The sequence below is a fragment of the Cetorhinus maximus genome, chromosome 14 (genome assembly GCF_964194155.1).
Source record: "Cetorhinus maximus chromosome 14, sCetMax3.hap1.1, whole genome shotgun sequence".
Taxonomy (NCBI): domain Eukaryota; kingdom Metazoa; phylum Chordata; class Chondrichthyes; order Lamniformes; family Cetorhinidae; genus Cetorhinus; species Cetorhinus maximus.
The window spans coordinates 14,218,024-14,238,963 of NC_135892.1; the positions used below are offsets into that span (position 1 = coordinate 14,218,024).

The window sequence follows — 20,940 nt, forward strand, 5'->3', positions numbered from 1 at the left end:
AGGATATTTTCCTGCTTCCATATCAAAAGGGCATCTTGAGAGAACCATTGTGTGCAATGTAATAGTACATAAACTACATTTATTTTAAATGTTAGATTATTCTGTAGTTCACTGTGTTATGAAACTTTAACTTGTGATACATCACTCTCTTGAATGTTGATGAAATTCTGCACAGTTAGCATTTCTAATAATTTTCTCTATTTTGACAGGTTCCAGAGGTTTGAAAAGGCTTTCCTGCTGGCATTAGATATAGGTTCACGAGACCTCTTCATGGTGAGTCATTTCCTGTAAATTTCTGTGTCATCTGCTAGTTCCAGTTCTGGTGCTATTGTCAACATTTGTGCTTTTTAAAGCAGATCAGTGTCAGCCAAGTGACACTTACATATACCCAGCCATTATGGTCAATAGTTCGACTGTGTCCTTTTGACTTGCTGACAATTTCTTACCATGGCCTTGGGCCTGCTTTGTATTTTGCAGATAGCAATTCAGACATTCTGGACTTTTATCTTTTTTTGGGGTAATGCATGTAGATGACACCTTTCAGTCCGACAGACTTAACATTTCTAATCCACTCCCTAAAGAGATACAGCTGCAGCAACCAAAATACAGGGGCGGAGCATGCTTAGGAAACTGAAAGCTCATGTCACTCTTCACAAATTATAAAATCTTCTACAGGTATTTTTCAAACAAGAAAGCTAAAGTACGAACTCAAAGGCTTTGACACTTAACCCTTTTTTTTTGGTCCTCCCATTTAATTAGCTACAGAAGTAAAATTAACCTGCGTAGAAAGCCTTGTGTGAAACCCAGCATGTGCTCCTTGTTTTCAGAGATCTTGCACCACAATGCCACAGTGAGGTTGGATGGACAAAGCTGATAGCACTTTCCTAAGTCTCACAGCGTGTATCTTCTGTGCAGAAGCTTTGATTGTATATAAAAGCATGAAAAGAAAAAGGCCATGTTTGGCAGGGGGGAGGGGAATCTGTGTAAGTGTCTGCTGTTACATGACAAAGACATTCTATAAGCTTTTCTGCAATTCTAGAAAAATGTTACTGTTAATTCTACAATGTTATAAAGTTCTTTTGGGTACCTTGAGGAAATAACTGGTTCAAAAGAGAAAATGGAGCAATCTTTGTCAATTGTTCTGTGGCTGTTTTTAAAACTATCTTTCAACATAGTATAAAGTACTTTTGTCATTGTAACTACCTGCTCTCAAAGCTGACCTGATGGCTTCCCACTTGGAAAGCCAGCTTGCTGTTGGTATTGCAATGCTAACAACACATCACAATTTGAAAGGGTTATTTGCACCTTAATTGCTATTTGTTTTTGCTGATTGATTTATTTTATTGCCACTTTTCTCTCTAGGACTTCTTTTGTATCACCTGCCTTTAAACTAAAAGGACAGGCTGGAGGTATGCTGCTCAGCATCTGCCATGTCACTCTAAACCAAGCCACTAGTAGGCATGAAAGATCCAGCCTGTGTGCTTTGTGTTTTAATTTGACTTCCTTGGCTGTGACAAGGTTGTAAATTTTATTCTAATTGACATGGTAGAAATTAGGAACCTGCTGTGTAGATAACACTAGTTCTGAAGCTGCAGTATAATATATTGCTGCCCTCCCACCTCGTACCGGGAGCATTATGTTATTACAAAAATATATTTTATTTCAGTACCTTCCTACATGACAAAATCAAGACACAAAGATCAGGTTAGGTAGGCAGTAGAAGGAAAGAGGGATAGACAGCACTGGGGACCGGGCAGGTACATGGAATTAGGACAAGTTTGAAAAATAAACACTAATGTAGACATGTTTGCATATAACCTGTCTCTGTGTTGCGAGTTCTATGTAAGTTCTGTGGTGTGGATGAAAGAGTTGACAGTCAGGGCAGAGACCTGACTTGCTGAATCTCATCCATAACACAAGGCCTGGTTGCTTTCAATTAGGACACTTTGCCAAAAAAACATGGAAGCTTTATTACTTCTTACTTCAAATGAAGGCATATTTAATTTTCCATGTTTGCCAGGATTACTCTGTGCCACAAAATTGTCTAAAGAACTGCACTTTACAAGAGGGGCTGTTACCAGGTTATACTACATGGTGCAAGTTGACCTCGGTCCATTCCACCACAAAAGGAGATATTAAGAGGGTGACCACAGTTTAGTCAGAGATGCGTTTTACGTAGGGTGTTCAAACAGGAGAGGGAGGAGAGAAGGCAGAAAGGTTTAGGGAAGGGAAGGAAAGGGAAGGAAAGGGCCTAGATGGGAAGAAGAGAAAAAAACGGAAATTGAAATAATGAGCTCAGATCCAGTGTGACATCCAAAACGTACTTGCAAATGAGCACAGATGAAATTTAGCTCACCACCACCTTCTCAAGGGCATTTAGGGATGGGGATAAATGCTGGCCTAGCCAGCAGTGCCCACATCCCATGAAAGAATATATTTTTAAAAATAAGCTTGGCAGAGATTAGGAGAGACTTGTGCTGGATTTATACAGAGGATATGATATAAGAGAGTGAAAAGTTAGAAGTCTGAGGTCCAGATGTAGACTTGTAGACAGGATGGAACCAATGACCAGGTTCAGAGGCTGTTGTGGGGAAGGGTGAACCCAGGAGCTGTATGACAGGCAGAGTATCAGCAGGCACATTGCTGGAAGTTGTCTAGTGGAAACAAAGGGTTGAGAAGGAGTGGGGGTTTGACCATGAGCCAGATGAGGTTGATTCAGTGGAAGCGTGGTGTGGAAGCGATGTACACTAGCACAAAAGTATATCAGCAGGGCAGGTTGAAAGGTGAGATGAGTGCTGAAGATGGAGCTAGTCTGAGAACAGCTGTAGGTAGATGAGGAGCACACAAAATCAGGAACAATATTAGGAGTTTGAATCAGTCAAGGCTAGTCCATCAAAGAGTGATGGATGATTTCTGAATGATGTGGAGTCAATGGCCACAGGATGCAAGTAGAAAGCAGTAAAGCAGAGATCTTTCAGCAGTAAGGGAGCAGAATCCAGAGCAGCTGGATGTATGTACCTGCATCATGCAACTTTCAAATGGAAGGATTTCCCTTTATGGATGTAACAGAAAAAAGAGTTGCAGGTCTAACCTGCTAATGCAGAACTTCCATGGGTAATAAGGTAGCTCAAAGGGAAGTAAACATAGAAGCTGAAGGATTTCCGCAAGGGCTGAAGCATTTGCAACAATCTTCAGCCAGAAGTACCGAGTGAATGATCCATCTCAGCCTCGTCCTGAGGTCCCCAGCATCACAGATGCCAGTCTTCAGCTAATTCAATACAATCCACATGATATCAAGAAAGGTCTGAAGGCACTGGATACTGCAAAGGCTATGGAACCCTGACAACATCCAGCAACAGTACTGAAGACTTGTGCTCCAGAACTAGCTGTGCCCTTACCCAAGCTGTACAGCTACAACACTGACACCTGCCCAGCAATGTAAAAAATTGCCCAGGTATGTCCTGTCCACAAAAAGCAGGACAAATCCAACCCGGCCAATTACCGCCCCACCATTCCACTCTCGATCATCAGCAAAGCAATGGAAGGGTTCATCGACAGTGCTATCACATGGCACTTACTCAGCAATAACCTGCTCACTGATGCTCATTTTGGGTTCCCCCAGGGCCACTCAACTCCTGAACTCATTACAGTCCTAGTTCAAAAGAGTACTTGTTTGACCGGTGCAGACTCAATGGACCAAAGGGCCTTTTTCTGTGCTGTAGACCTCTATGAATCTAAAAGAGCTGAATTCAAGAGCTGAGGTGAGAGGTACTGCCCTTGACATTAAGGCCGCATTTGACTGAATTTGGCATCAAGCAGCCCTAGCAAAACTGGGGTCAATGGGAATCAGGGGAAAAACTCTCCACTGGTTGGATTCATACCTAGCACAAAGGAAGCTGGTTGTAGTTGTTGGAGGTCAATCATCTCAGTTCCAGGACATTACTGCAGGAGTTCCTCAGGGTAGTGTCCTAGGCCCAACCATCTTCAGCTGCTTCATTGATGACCTTCCTTCCATCATAAGGTCAGAAGTGGGCATGTCCACTGATGATTGCATAATGTTCAGCACCATTTGCAATTCTTGGATACTGAGGCAGTCTGTACCCATATACAGCAAGACGTGGACAACATTCACGCCACACAAGTTCCAGGCAATGACCATCTCTAACAAGAGACAACCCAGCCATCTCACCTTGACATTAAATGGCATTACCATCACTGAATCTCCTGCTATCAACATCCTGGAAGGGTTACCATTGACCAGAAACTGAACTGGACCAGCCATATAAATACAGTGGCGACAAGAGCAGGTCAGAGGCTGGGAATTATGCATCAGGTAACTCAACCCCGACTCCCCAAAGCCTGTCCACCATCTACAAGGCACAAGTCAGGAGTGCAATGGAATACTCTCCACTTGCCTGGATGAGTGCAGCTCGCACAACGCTCAAGAAACTCGACACCATCCAGGACAAAGCAACCTGCTTGACTGGCACCCAATCCACCACTTCCAACATCCACTCCTTTTACCACCGATGCACCATGGCACTAGTGTGTATCACCTACAAGATGCACTGCAGCAACTCACCAAGTTTCCTTCAACGGCACCTTCCAAACCTGTGACCTCTACCATTTAAAGGACAAGGGCAGCAGATGCATGGGAACATCAGCACCTGCAAGTTCCCTTCTAAGCCACTCACCAACGTGAGTTGGAACTATATCGACATTCCTTCACTGTCGCTGGGTCAAAATCCCGGAACTCCTTTCCTAACCTACACCACATGGACTGCTGCGGTTCAAGAAGCAGCTCACCACAACTTTCTCAAGGGCAATTAGGGATGGGCAATAAAAATGCTGGCCTAGTCAACAAACCAACGTCCCATGAAAGAATAAAAATAACACTTACCAGTCCCCACGCACTCAGCAAGGTGAATCCTACTGTCTACTTTCTGAATTTATACCATATAATTTTTTTGTTCCATAAAACTAAATTAACAAGTGAAGGATAATAGTGATGTCACATAGGACTTTGCTGAACCTTCTTTTCTAAATTTGCACTATTTTAGAAAACTGCAGTTTTAAAATTTGTCTTGCCTGTGTGAATTAAAACCAAGTATAATAAATAGTCAGATAAAAGCAAAATACTGCGGATGCTGGAAATCTGAAACAAAAACAAAAATAGCTGGAAAAACTCAGCAGGTCTGACAGCATCTGCGGAGAGGAACACAGTTAACGTTTCGAGTCCATATGACTCTTCATCAGAACTGAGGAAATATAGAAATGAGGTGAAATATAAGCTGGCTGAGGGGGTTGGATAAAGAAGAGAGTGCTGATTGGTTGGCAAGTGGATTCTTATTGGTAGAGGCATTGCCATGGAGAACATACCAGTTAATGGTGACTGACAGTTAACTACCAAGCATTGTTTGAGATTTAAACCAGCGAATGGCTAGCACTTATTTTGTTTAGCTGAAACAGGCACAATATGTGTACATGTTCTTTCTGTCTGCAAAGAACAGGGCCCTGTGTATTAATACGTGTAACTTCCAGTACATACTCAAAACACAGTGTCCAACATTAGATGTGATTCTGCTATTGGACAATGTTTGCTAAATAATCCTCAGTATGCTAAAAATTACGTTGACAACCAATTTAAGATTGTTAGTCGGGCTCGCAATGTGGCACATTTGCACTTGCCAACCAATCAGCACTCTCTTCTCATACAGCACGAAGTTGTTGCTTCCCCAGACATTGGTATTCTTGCAATTGTCCTGATGAGTGCAAGACAAAAAGCTTTGACAAAATGTCCTTTTTTTCATCAATATTCAAGTTGTAATTAATAGCCTAATACGTTTTGAGATTTACTGATCTGTTCACTGGTTTTCTTTTGAATTCTAAAGGACATCTATTATGTGGCCTTAGATAAGGGTGAGTTGGCACTGGCTGAAGTGGCTAAGAAGAAAGCTAATGAGATTGATGCGGAATCAATAACAGCTGAAGTTGGTAAGAGTTAATTGTTAATTCTTCCTAAACGATAAGGCATTTTTATTTTGATCAATCATGTTTAAGATGCCTCCAATGTAGTTCTAGTAGCACTGATTAGAATTGGCAGCTAACTGACTTGAAGATTCTTGAAAAAGATCTATCTGAATTGAAGTTGTGTTTTATATCTGTAGAACAAATATGCATTGTGAAAGTCTATAAATGTTTTTGTAGCACTTCATTTTAAGTGTGTAAATTGTGTTCTACTCACTGCTATACCATCCTACTCAAAGTATTCAATATTATTGCATTAAGGAATATCAGTAAAATGATTGTGATGGAAAACATATATTTGTTAGCTGGAAGCTGCAAAATATCTTCAAGGAATCAAATGATACATATTATAACAGTGGCCCCATGAAGCTACAACACAACATCCCAGCAGAACCAGAGAGGATCTCTCGTAATGAGATCTGTCTCCTTACCTCTCAATCCTATTCAAGGGGCTGCCTGCTTCTTCTGTCTTCTCCCCTCACTCCTGCCTCAAAAGGGTTCACTGCATGTTTTTTGGGTGGGATGACGAGCGTATATATTGTCATACACAAAGGTGTGGTAATGGTGTGGGACAGACCAGAGGGTCTTTAACCATCCATCTTGTTCAAATGTACTTCCATCCCTCAATAGGTTCTGTTAGAAGATACTGGGAGCAGCTTTCAAATTTGGCAGTGGCATAAAGCTAGTGGTATTGGGTTGGTCATTCACTTTACACCCTTCCTGATTTTCCTGTTCATTGACTTCCCATAGACAGGAAAATCGGCAAGGTGTATAATGGGCCGTCAATCGCATAGCCATCAGATTTAGACTGCTGCCTAAATTAATGGGAGAAATTATTCTGAACTAGAAAGTCAAGCCCATATTTCCAGTTTAGAGGCAGGCTACCACAAAAAGAGGAGACACATTTCCTCCTACTATGGTCTGAAATAGCATGAAAAAGACATGTGCAATGCAAAGGAAAAATGGGTGTGAACCCTTTTATTTTAATTTGATAGCACCTTGATAGCATTACACAAGAATTTCTTCAATAGAATTTCTGGCATCTGCACCAGATCGTGCCTCAAAAGCACACAATGACAAATAGTACTTGTAAATGTTTTTTTGAGGACTCTGCTGACACTTTTCCTTTTATTAGTACCAGCTGGCAGTTTGTGAACTAGAATCTGGTTCATTAAATAATACTGGAATAAAAAGCCAATATCGGGAATGATGACCATGAAGCTATCAGATTGTCATAAATTCCCAACTGGTTCATAAACATCCTTTAGGGAAGGAAACTTGTGGCCCTTACCCAGTCTGGCCTATATATGACTCCAGATCCACACCAATGTGGTTGACTCTTAACTGACCTCTGAAATGACCTAGCAATCCACTCAGTTGTCAGCTCGCCAGCACCTTCTCTGGGGTAATTAGAGATGGGCTATAAATGCTAGCCTTACCAGCGATGCCCACATCCCATGAAGGGAAAAAAAAAATTAGGGACAGATCACCCCATAAAAATATTGCCTGTCTTCTTGAATAAAAGGAGCAGTCTCACTGTCAAATTAACACCGTCTGCTTTTTACTGCACCATTGTCCTTCATTCCCACATTTTATCATCCTCCAATTACAAATTGTCCCAGTGGTGATGCTCATTTACCAAGGCAGACAGCAGTGTCTATACAAGAGACCATTCAGTGTACCTGTAGAAATCCTAGTTTCTTCTGCCCATTTACAAGAGCCAAAGCACAGAATTATCCAGTGTCTATATGAGAACTCCTTGCATGGATGTTCAAAAACATCATGTTTGATCATTATCAAATTCTAAAGGCCATGGCCTCTGTGCAACTCCAGACCCTTTTCACATAACCATCACAGAGATCATTATTGAATATTGGCAGCATCTGTCGTTAACAATCACCATCTTGTTTAATGATCACAACTGATCAAATTCCCCACTGGCTTGGACATTTACTTAGTGTCACAGCCTTACAAACTGGTGCAATGGCAGTTCAACAGATGGATGATCATGCTTTGTTCATGGCTGTGAGAAGTCAGTTTCTTAGATGGCCTCAGCTGAAAAAGACAGTAATCTAACTTAAAAATAATGGCAGGAACATTTCCGTAAATAAAAAATCATATTAGCTGGTGAAGCTTGTCAGTTTATGACAAGTAAGAACCTCCAAACACCAACAGTCAATCTGTTTTTGGTGATATTGGTTGAGAGAAAAATGTTGGCCAGGATACTGGACAAACTCCCCTGTTCTGGAGAGGCCTCATATTATTGTCAATGACAAACAGATTTTCATTTAACATCTCAGTTAGTAGATGATATCATCAACAATGCAACATCCCACTAAAGTGTCAGCCAGTAAGTGAGGTCTGATCTCACAACCTTCTGACAGATGGAAGGGCTACCAGTGAAACTAGGCTGATGTTTATCTAAGAGTAGACACTACAAAAGGTGAACACAGAGGGCAGAAATTGGTGCCTGTTACACCTATTTTTGGATGAGTTTTTGGACCATTTTCCTGTTGCAATCTTTTTGCGCTCGATTACCCCAATATGGCAACTAGCAATCTCTGTGCCTGGAGCAGCTGGCTAAAATGAGCATTAGGCTCCATTGACCATGTTAAACAGGAGCCAAAGGCCTGTTTAGAGAATTAAATGGTAAATTTGGCAAAACTGGGTCTACAGCAACCTAATCAGCTGTTCTTAACAGGACTGCTGGAGGCCACTGGCAAACATGCAAGTTGTTCTCCCAAAGGTTCTATTGCAATGCTATGGAGTGCCGCCAGTAAATAGTGGAGCAAATGGGGGGAGAAGCACAAGATGTCAAATTCAAAGGAACAAAGCATTCACATTGGGGATAATATAGACTCATAGGGTATTGTAGCAATAAAGTAGGTCGAGGGCATGAAGGGACTTCAAGACAAGGGCAAGAATTTTAAACTTACAGCATTGGGGAAAGGAGCCAATGCTGGTTGGCAAGGACAGATATGGGTAAGTTGGTCTCCTGCATGCTGATGTGTTTCTCAATTGTGATAGTGTGGATCATGTAGTATATCATCACTTCTTTAGGGTTCCCCAGTGATCCAGGCAACATAATTGCTGCTTCAATACTGGAAATCACTGCTCAGTGAGCACCTTGGTTTTTGGCATTGACTTCAATGTAGCGCTACTTACTCCTACTGGTTGTCATGGTAATTGATGGCACCAGCCCAGGCCGAAGTGAATAGTCGGAAATGGGCCTTAACAAGCTTAAAACAAAAATAAGAAATATATTCCACTGAAGATTTTCGCTTCACTTTAGAGGCAAAGGACAAATTGTCATTATTGTTCCTGTTGCTGCCCTTAATGTCCAGTTGTTCTCCATCAGGTTTAACACCTATGGGCATGGGCAATAAGCCAAAAACTCAGCAGAGCAAAGAGCACCAAATGGTGCAAAAGTTAGATAAAATCCAGCAATTCTCAATTCAAATGAACAGCATGCACTGAAATTAAATTATTTCTATGGCCAATCTACTACCACAAAACTGAATTTGAAATATATTTTTCTTGAAGAAGGAGCTTGAATAAGTTCTACTGAAGAAACTAATGACATTTTTATTTACGTACTACTTTGGTAAATAAATAAAATTTAACGAAACAGATAAGGGTAGAAATTGGACTTCATTTATGGAGGTAAAGCTACAGCAAGGTCCAGTTTTTGGACTAACATCCTGTGTCGAAGGACTCGTGTAAAATGCCTGATCTGAAATTGGATTGGGTCACATTCACTGTGGGTGAAGTGGTTATTTGAATAGAAACAATGTGCAGGGCTACGGAGAAAAGGCAGGGCAATGGCACTAATGCTCATTTGGAGAGCCGGTACAGACATGATGGGCCAAATGGCCACCTTCTATGCCGTTAAAATTCTGTGATTCTTGACATGCTCATTAAATGTGTGTCTGATTACAATCTCCTGTGACTAAGAAGAGAGTGCTGGAATGGTGTGAGAATTTGCATCGGTCTAAAGTGGCAATTTCCCACACTAATTATACAATTTATATTCAGTGTTTGTTCACTATAAATTATCTTGAACTATATAATCTTGAAAATTGGATGGATAAGGATATTGTGTTTTGGCAGGCCTAAAATTTTCTACTGTTCCATAATATATTGAAATCATAACAGTACTTAAGGGAACATTTCAGTATAGGAGAGTGCATTCAATTTAGCTGGAAAAAGCATTTAATCTTTCTTCAACCTAGTTTTATTCAATTCCCTTCTGCCTCTTGATGCCTGCCCTTTCATCCCTGGAAGACAGAGAAGCACAGCAATTAGTCATCAACAGATCCATAAGGTTGTTATTCCATTGCTCGTGATATGCAGGCTCTTGTGACTCTCAGAAATGCACGGTCTTGTGTAATGTTTAAAAAAAACAGGTTTGGTGAACAGCTACAATCAAGTCTTCTTGGCAACCTGACTTTGTCCCAGCAGCTATTACATTTGATTTACCATGAGTTGCACAAGACCCACAGTTCAGGACCCAACACCAGGATTGTAGCGCTTGTACAATATAAAAGTACCAGTAAAATTAGCACAGATCAGATCACCTTGGATGGCAATACAAAATCACAAGCAATATTTTTTTAAAAATCAACACTGGCTAAGAACACAACAGTTTATTTATATTGATAAGTTTTCCCTGATGTCTTTGACACTGTGGAGTCCATAATGTGATCTCAGCACATCACTGCTGAGATCCCTTTTGTTTGAACACCACCTATGTTCCAATGAGCTGATCTTGCATCATAATTGGTGAGGAGCAGTCCTTAGAGGGCTGCTCCTCACCCTTGATGCCACCCTGGGGATGAAATGACCAGAGAAAGCTATATTTTCTTCTACTGGAGAGTATGGCAAATTGCCCCATTAAAAACCTGATTCTAGCACTCACTGAACTGGTGGTTAGGCACCATCTGTCTTAAGAAACAGAAAAGGAAGGTTCTTATTTCTGTCCAATGAGGAGAGATTGGGTAGTGTAGGCCTTTATTCATGGAGTTTAGAAGAATGAGAGGCCTCATTGAAATATAAAATTTTGACATGACATGACAAGGTAGATGCTGAGAAGATGTTTCCCCTTGGCTGGAGAACCTAGAACTGGGACTCATAATCTCAGGATAAGGAATCTGCCATTTATGACAGACCTCCAAGTGAAGAAATTTCTCATCTCAATGAACCTTTGGAATTCTCTACCCCAGAGGGTTGTGGATGCTCAGTCTTTGAGTATATTCTAAATAGAGATTGATAGAATTTTGAATATGAAGAGAATTGTGGGATGTGGGGATAGTGAGGGAGGGTGAAGTTGAGGGAGAAGATTAGTCATGATCTTATTGAATAACAAAGCAGATTGAAGGTCTGAGTGGCTTACCTGCTCCTTTTTCTTCTTTCCTTATGACTTTTTAAGTAATAGAAATTTTTTTTTAACTTCAGTAGACCTTATTGAATGCTGTTAGTCCTTTACACTTGGGCCTCGAATTTTGCTCCTGGTCAGAGTCAGGACATTTCCCAGTTCCACAATGCTGACCCAGGAGAAAGTGGCCTAGAAGATCGGATTTTTGTTCTGGGGTTCCTGGGAGTTGGGCCAGGCAACCCTGGAATGAGTGCAGAGGCTGCCGGGTGCAGAGGCAGACTGGGCAGAAGGCCTGCCTCAGTGGACTGGCATTGTTTCAAAGTCTTTAAAAAAAGAAAAACATAAGACAGCGCTCAACCCCCATGCATTCCCCATGCCCCATTCATGCCAGTGCATGCCCTGACCTGCTACCCATGGTCCCTCATACCATCCATGCCAACTTATGCCCCTCTGTCCACCTTGTGCCTTCATACCCTCCATGCCAACCATGCCCCCACTCCCCATGGCCCTTTATAGCCCCTCTGCAAACTTAGCGCTAACTTATGCCATCCCATGACCCCCTCTGTCACCCTTTGCCCTTGCACCTACCATGCCAACTCACCCAGTATCAACCATGGGCAGACTTCAGGACGTATGCTGACATTAAGTAAGATAAAGTTCCAAGTGCCTATTGCAGACTTTATTTAAAAAAACACTCATTCATAAAACACTTTACTACATTTACATTCCTTCAATTACATTATCCCTTATAACAACAAATTTTATTCAATTGCATAATCCCTCATAAAAACAAGCATTAGAACTATAGTGCCACTTCAAAGAGAAGTGACAGGGATGGACAGACTGGATGCAGGGATGATAGTTCTTCTGTCTGGTGGGGTCTAGAGCAAGGGGTCACAATCTCAGGATACAGTGTAGGCCATTTACGACTGAGATGAGGAGAAACTTCTTCACTCAGAGGGTGGTGAACCTATGGAATTCTCTACCACAGAGGGCTGCGGACGCCAATTGCACTGATTATATTTAAGAAGGAAATAGCTTGATTTCTGGACTCTAAAGATGTCAAGGGGTGTTGGGAGATTGCAGGAGTATGGCATAGAGATAGAGGATCAGCCATGATCATATTGAATGGTGAAGCAGGCTTGAAGGGCCGAATGACCTACTCCTGCTCCTATTTCCTATGTTTCTATAACCATTTGGAGCTGTTAATCAAACTGTGAAATGGAAGGTTGTGAAATCAGTCATGCAGCACCAACCCAGTAATGATAGCCCTAAGGTTTAGTTCAACACACAGAGTGAAATAGCAAGCAATCATTTTATTTAACACTCCAGAAAGTTTTTTCAAAGAGTTAAGGAGCAGCAGTTTTAAATGCCTTGACATCTTAACAGCTCCTTTTGACAGTTCACCTTGACACTATTGATAGTTGTTTTTGACAGTTCCAATGAGCTTCACAGTTTCAATGAGTTTATGTACTTTTTACACACATTCATGCCTAATTTTAGCAATCCCAATGGGCACCTAACCTCCCCCAAAGGTGTCCCAGGACATATCGAAAGGGATTACCTCACCTCTCCAAAAGGGTATCCTAGCTATCCAAACGAATCCACAAAGTTCAGACCTGCTCCTCCCAGGTCTAATCTGTGCACGTCGTGTTTTAGACACCTCTCACACCAAAATCACACATGAGTAGAGGCAGCTGCTGATTTCTATGGGCAGCTGCCTCCGCAAAATATGCAAGCGATAATCCCAACCAGTCCCTGCCCCCACGAAAATGATAGGTGCCATGTTTGGAGGCAGGGCTTCCAGATTTGGGCCTGTTCTGCCATTTTCGCAATGATGGAGAGGCTATTGCGAAAATCCAGGCCTTAGTGACAAAGGCTGGGTTCAGTACTATTCCACATTGCCACCTCCTCCATCCCCAACTGCAACTTTTCCCAATATGACTACTTAGACTCAGATAAAAGGAGTCACAGCCCTGCCCTGGTTGTTAAAGTTGTTTGCCTGGGCCTTTCCTGTGTCACTAAAAAGTGTTTCTGTACAAGAAATCAAAATCTACCCAGCAGTACAGTCAAACAGGCATCACCCTCCTAATTCGGCATTATTATTCTACATACCCACTCATGTTTTCTCTGAACCTTCCAGTTAATCCATCTTTTTAACATCACTGCCATCTTTATCCATCACCCTTGTGTTCACTGACCAGCGTTGGCTCCTGGTTAACCAATGGCTCAATTTTAAAATTCTCATTTTTTTTTTCAAATTCCTCCTTGCTTTGCTCTGCCTTATCCTGTAATCTCCTCCAATACTACAACCCTCTGAGATCTCTGCACTCCTCCAATTCTGGCTTCTTGAGAATTCCTGATTTTCATCACTCCACCATTGTTGACCGTGACTTCAGCTGTGTTGGCCCTAAGCTCCATAAAACCCTCCCTACGCCTCTTTGCCTCTCTGTTCTCCTTTAAGATGCTTCTTAAAACCAATCTCTCGGACTGAGAGTTTGCAGTGCACTCGCATTGCTGCAAGATGGCAGTGGGAGATCAGCTCCTAAATGTGAAATTGAAATGAAATGTAAAATATAAAAATACATTTTTAAAAGATACAAGGAAAAAGAAAACCTGGAAAGACTTTTATGCAGCTGCTATATCTTGAGAATGGGAAATAATCCCTTTTTAAATTCTAGCGATTTTTCAGCATGAACATTAGCCCATTTTTTAAAAAATGTTTGTGTTCACAACTGTGTTGTCTAAATTTTCTGATCATGTTTAAGCATGGCCAGAAGTGGTGCCATACGAGAGTGCCTCTGTATATCACTGTCCATATATCCAGTATCCGTGTGTTAACATGTTCTCTGGTATGGCAAACATCAAGGATTGGGAGGTCAATCATTGTGAGACAAGAAATCATTGTGTTGTTGCAGGACTTCAAAGGTCATATGCATGTTAGAAAACATGCAGGGTCAGCGGATCTTTGCATTCGAGGAGGCCGATCTTTGCAGTCAGGGGAGACCAGGGCTACCTCAATCCTGAGAGACTCTCATGTATATATCTTCCCACTCAAGTAGCACCGAGACAAAGCATAAGACTAGGTGTAAGAGCACATATATAACACCCTGTTATCAAGGGGAAGCAGTAAAGCAAATACTAAGCAGTTGCACGTGACATGGTTTGTGATTAAAGATATGCTGTACTATTGTGTTTGCAGAAAGTGCTCCTGCACAGGTTTGTCTGCATGTTTAATCAAGTAGTAATGTGATATTTGTGCTTTGCCTGGAGGATTTAAGGCACTGTAAATTAAGGCACATTTGTAGATGCCATGGGAAAATATAGAAAGAACTTCTAATATAGTGGCTATATTTTCAAGTTAAGTAGTTTCCTATATAACCACTTGACAATTGGCTTTGCAGCCAGCCTTGGATTCTGTTCCATGCCCTCATTAAGTTTCTCCTGCTCCTTTTGATCTGCCAAAGCCTCAATGCTAATGCTACTTTGTTGGACAAAGTTGTACAGCATTCAGAGCACTACCATGATCCTTGAAACCTCAGGTATGCTCAATGATTAATCGGGTGAATTCATGCACCTCCTAGCTTATCCCATTTACCCTTATGAGCAATCTTGCTGCTTTTTCCTAACGTGTACAGTTTTTCTTGTGATGTGGAGTGGCAGCCAAATTGTGTGTTGTGTCCAGTGCATTGTAAAGCTTTCTGTAAACTTGTATTCTTTCTTCTTCTTATCTTCCAGCAGTTTTTTTTAATTGTCTCACCAAATTGTCAGGACATGGAGATGCATGCACCTGCTATTACTTACCGCTCCTTTTCTAAGTCTTCCATGGCTCACAAATCAGCAACTATGCTCAAATTAATGTGTTAGATTATGAGCATGTGTTACAATCAGGCTTTGTCTAAGGATTTTGTCAAAAAGTAATGTGTGCAGGAATGTAACCTGGCAAACAGTACAAGCTATTCTATTTGGTAGGATGTCCTCCGAGTTATGACATGACTGAATTGTAAATAATGTGTCAGGGAAGCCAAATGTTCACACATTTAGAAGGTGAGTGCAGTGAATTGCAAAGTTTTGTGGAAATTATTTATTTTTAGCTTTGCTATAACCATTCAGAGCTGAGATATTCTGAAAAGATAAAATCCTTTCAGTATTCCATTCCAGCTCTCCCAGCATTATGGCGGTGGGTAGCTAATCCCAGGAGATTGGGTGTTACAGTGGAATTGGGTCAACACTGGAACTTTGCTTTGATTTCAGCCCAAGCATATAAAAGATGTGTTTTTTTTTAAACAGAAAAGCGCATTATACATAGTATCTTTTTTATTACCTCTACCTTGTCTGAATTCCAAAAACATTGAACAAGATGAGAGACCTGAACTTTAAGAGAATAATTAATTTAATATAGCTGGGCATGCCTTATTGTAATTTATTTTCAGAATCTGTATTGGAACAACCCAAAGACTACTTTCACGATATTGCACAGCAATTTCTCCCTCACAACATACATTCCTTATTTCTGTTCTTTTCTATTTAAATTGCTTTCTGAAATTGCTTTGTTACAATAAGACCTTTTATTGTTTTAATCAAAAGTATTCATACTTTTGTTGCTAAACGCACCTATTGCTACAGTTTGAAATATTCTCTTGTTCATCCATCTATACTTGTTTCTGCAGGTTGCGTGTTTGAATTTTTCAGTGTTGCACCTAAGATTTATGAGGCTCTCGATGTGCAAAGTTTGATGGTGTAATCAATTGCAGAACTGATTGTTTCCCGGAAAAAGTTAGCTGCAGTTTGTCCAGTTAAATTGTAGAAAATCCACTTTAGAATACTTGTAGCTTTGGCATAGATTTCATATCAGTTGGACTGATACACATGGAAATCAGGTGCTAAAAGCCTGTGAAAATGTTGAATCTAGCATTTAAAATACATGGAAATTGTTCCTTTTTAGAACTGAAAAGGCCCATTAAATTGTCACCTGAAAATTCATATAGTCTGGCCAGAGCAGGTGCCCATATACAATTACAGATTGTATACACAAGAATGGAAAAACAATGCAACATTTAAACATGTAAAATGTACTACTGCACTTAATGACTTGCTAAGACTCACAAAGAGATGCTAAGAAAGGGTGCCCTAATATAAACTTTAGGATATAGTCAACAGAATAGATTTGCCACACAGCCATAAGCTAAATTCCTGCTAGATGTGACAGTTGACAAAATCCCAAAACATGGGGCTAGATTTTATAGTCAGCAGCAAAGCAACGATTCTCACCACTGATTTCAAAGCAGGTTGACAATAAAGATCTAGCAACCTCGGTGACGTGATAATAAAAACAGAAAATGCTGGAAAAACTCAGCAGGTCTGGCAGCATCTGTGGTGAGAGAAACAGAGTTAAAGTTTTGAGTCTGTATGACTCTTCTTCAGAATGTGACATGCTGTTCCCCTTTCCCAATATCAATTTTTTAGCTGGTGCCAACAACAACATTTATATTTATTTAGCGCGATTAACGTAATGAAACTTCCCAAGGTGCTTCACAGGAGCATTATAAAACAAAGTATGAAACTGAGCCACATAAGGAGATATTAGGTCATATGACCAAAAGCTTAGTCAAAGAGGAGGGTTTTAAGAAGTGTCTTAAAGGAGGGAAGTGAGGTTGAAAGGTGTGGATTGGAATTCCAGAGCTTGGGGCCTAGACAACTGAAAGTACAGCTCACTAATGGTGGAACAGTTATGATAGGGAATGCACAAGAGGCCAGAATTAGAGGAGCACAGATATTCGAGGGTTTGGGCTTGGAGGAGATTACAAAGATAGGGAGGGGCAAGGCCCTGGAAAGATTGAAAATAAGGGTGAGAATTTTGAAATCAAGATGTTACTCGACTGGAAGCCAGCGTAGGTGGAGCACAGGGGTGATGGGGGAACCGGACTTGCTACGAATTAAGACACAGGCAGCAGAGATTTGGATGACCTCGAGTTCACAGAGGCCAAGACAAGGGGATCCCCAGGTATAAAGCAGTAGTGATTTCATCAAGAGGGCTAAGCAGCCAATCACATTGAAGTATTCTCACAGGCAGCAAACTAGGAAATAAAAATTCATGAATCCATTCACTTCTATTCTAATTTTAAATTAAAGATAGCAAAATAAATGGGATATTTACATGGGATTAAGGTGTAAGATAAAATATCATAAACTTAAACAAAACTAAAATGTGTGGAATTTCTTAACATAATGGAAAAATTTGACATTCAGCAAATATAAAAATACTTTTTTCAGAGCCATTGAGAGTGTTTAACAGCAATTATGAACTTGGTACACCATTAAAACCTGGTTACACCTCATTCAACAAGGTGCAACTTTTCAAGGGATTTTACAGATAGACTAAGCTTAGGAGTGGAAGTTCTCGTCAGTTCACAGATTTCTAATTGATTACTTATAAGGATCTGAACAGTGTATCCTGTGGAGAGGTTTCTGGATTTGTGTATCTATCATGCATGTGCGGACTCCTGAAGCTGTTGTCAGTTTTAAAGGAGCAATAATGACAAACACTGATTCTTTTTTTATATTCTTTCATGGGATGTGGGCATTGCTGTCTAGGCCAGCAATTATTGCTCATCCCTGATTGTGCTTGAGAAGGTGGTGGTGAGCTGCCTTCTTGACCAATGCAGTCCATGTAGTGTAAGTACATCCACAGTGCTGTTAGGAAAAAAGTTCTAGTATTTTGACCCAGCGACAGTGAAGGAACGACGATATATTTCCAAGTCAGGATGGTGAGTGACTTGGAGGGGAACTTCCAAGTGGTGGTGTTCCCATCTATCTGCTGCCCTTGGCCTTGGTGCTCCAATTTGGTGTGTTGACTAAGCTCTTGGTATCCACAGAGAAATCTCCATTAAAGAATGAGGATTATTCTACCTTATATAATCAATCTCTCTCTCTTGAGCTGAACCTGACACTCAATGTTTCTTTCCTATCCTTTCTAAACTACTTTTATCATGCAACATCTATGGCCAGGAAGGCTTGAACCTGCTTGTAGACCCTCCTAGAATTCCACTCTGGGACTAACCACTATTGAGAGTTCTGTCACTCACTTGCACAATGTCTCTGATTTATTTTCCCTTTCTTGTGATGAAGTTCTCAACCTGCTTAGCACTTGTACAGCCTTTATCATCTTAGTCAAAGTGTTTAGTATGCTGATTGTCTTTCTTAAGTTGCCTTTTGGCTCATATCTGATTGTACAGTATGTCAAAAGGTACTTTACATCTTTTAGATTTTTGTAGCTAAACATACCCATTTACTACAGTAAGCTCTCATTAACTGATAAAGGCAATGCACTTAAAGCTGTTTTAATTAAATGGGCATCCTTAGATTGCTACACTATTGGCACGCTAAGCAACTAAATGCCTACAAGCAATAAAGCTTCCATTCTGTTAAAGTGTCTGTTTCTGCAACAAAAAGACTCCAGAAACTGAAGGACAGTAACTAAGTTCTGTACTAGAGAGTATGCTGTCTACTGTCCCCTTAGGAACGCCCTGAAATGGGAATCCTGATCTATCAATCATGTTTTCATGCTTTACATTTAAGTCATGTTTGTAATGCATCTTCTCTTTTATCTTTTTGCCTCTAGGTATTTCCTGTTAATTTTCAGGACTTGAACTCAAGTTCATACTTTTCTATTTTTCCTAATAACCAGTGAGACAGGTATACATGAAGAAAGTAAACATTAAGCTTTCCTGCCTCAAGCTGCTATTGTCTGTGCCACTAAACTTTCTATGCTACAATTAGCACAAAAACCTTCCTTCACTATCAGGGTTACAGTCTCCAAACATTCTCTTCCTTATTCTGCTTGTTAATTCACATGCAAAGTAAAGAAACTCTATACATTGTCTTCACCTTATTTCAGATATGTTGTGCTGTGATGACAGTGATTCATTAAAATTTTGAGAAGTGTCAAGAATATCTTGCTTGAATGTTAGAAATTCCAGCAACATTTGGCCTTTAAAATTTAAAGATAAATTTGAAGAAACCAAATTGTCTTCAAGAACTGATATGGTAACCCTTTCATTAGTTGAGTTTCTTTAACATGTTAGTATAACTGTACCTTGGAATGGTAGAATACAGTCTATTTCCACATGTTCTAAATGTTGTTGTGCCTTTGGGTAGAAATAAAATGCTTTCCCACAGTCAGCAAGGGGAAACCCCAAGAAGGTGAGTCTCCCTGGCTCTTCTGCCTCTCCCAGTGATCAATTAGCAAGGGTTGAATGAAGACCATTTGCTCTTTTGGTCTGCGGAGACCAGTTTCCACCTCAATTGGACACAGACGGTTTTCTGTCGGTCTATGGAGACCGGTTTCCTGCTGTCTCAGTCTGAGGCCTAGTGTAGATGCTAAAACCTAAAGAGGAGACATTAATCGGAAACATTTTTGGAAGGCAAACATTTAAGAGTCACAAGTACACACTTGATAGAACTTTCTCTTGATTCAGGCTGGAAATTGTGCAATATTAGTGCTGTGTTGTCATTTAAAATATAGTAATCATCAAAAAATTGGCCAATATCATATGTGACTGTATTTGTCTATAATACATATGGGCCATTTCCCAACATTGCACAGACTTGTACCTTGCATATATGTCTTATTGCTATGTTGACTGAGATCTGTTTGAAGTGTTCTAGTTTTCAAATCTTTGAAGAGTCTATCTACAAGGAAGCCTTGAGGGATACAGGTGGCTCCGCATGTACCTACGCTGCCTTTTACCTTTAAGATGATAGGATAATTTTTGTTTCTGGCCATCGCCTCAGAGGCTCCCCTATCTCAATAATAACTGTCATAATAAAGTATTTTTGACAAGCATTATAATCTAGTTACCAGTCAGACTGGAATGAATGTTATATAATTGCAATAAGAAAATGTTTGTATTCAGCAAGAAATTACCTAGCTGCCAAGAAATAATAATGGTGAGCTTTTACTGATATTTTTCTTCACTGTTCTTTGAAGCTGGACACTGTAGACAGGCTGCTCTTATTGCTTATTTCTTATTATTTGCATACAAGCTTTCCTTGTACAAGCAGATGTTATTGATTTTATTATTGTCCTGCTCAAGATCTTTTATAACTTGCTTTCTAGTCTTCCAATTCACAAATCATGAACAATGGATGTAGGAGCTTATGCTACTTAGGAGATGTTCAAATGTAACCTGAGCTACAGCTCCTGCCAGTTTTCCCTTCTACAGTTCAGCAAGGAGCCCTTGCCTTTGCTGTGCGTAAGGACTAACAACTCACTATCACAGTGAAGACCAAGTACCAATTCTAGCTGAGATTGCGGTTACCCTAGTTATGCTGCTGATATTCTTTGCGAATGGTACCTGTATAGTGTGAGCTGCAGCTGCAGTGGACTTGGAACTACATAGTTGGTCACAAAGATGTTCTGTGTACAAATGCCTATACTCCTGGATACGGTCCCATTCCCAGTTGGATAATGTATATTGCTATGATGGAATCTGCTTTCTGCTAATATGAATAAGATTCCACATTAGGATTATCCTGAC

At 40.5% G+C, this 20,940-nt stretch overlaps 1 protein-coding gene across 3 annotated transcripts in view; it reads left to right on the forward strand.

Moving 5' to 3' along the window:
• The window catches only part of wdpcp (WD repeat containing planar cell polarity effector), a 161,320-nt gene that overhangs the window by 95,759 nt on the left and 44,621 nt on the right, over positions 1-20,940 (forward strand). For all 3 annotated transcript variants that reach the window (XR_013578649.1, XM_078556529.1, XM_078556530.1), the window contains exons 13-14: positions 210-273; positions 5,892-5,994. Coding sequence is in view for 2 of the 3 variants with exons in the window: in XM_078556529.1 (XP_078412655.1) it covers positions 210-273; positions 5,892-5,994 (167 nt within the window). In the remaining variant the exon portion in view is untranslated. The remainder of the gene's footprint in view (positions 1-209; positions 274-5,891; positions 5,995-20,940) is intronic.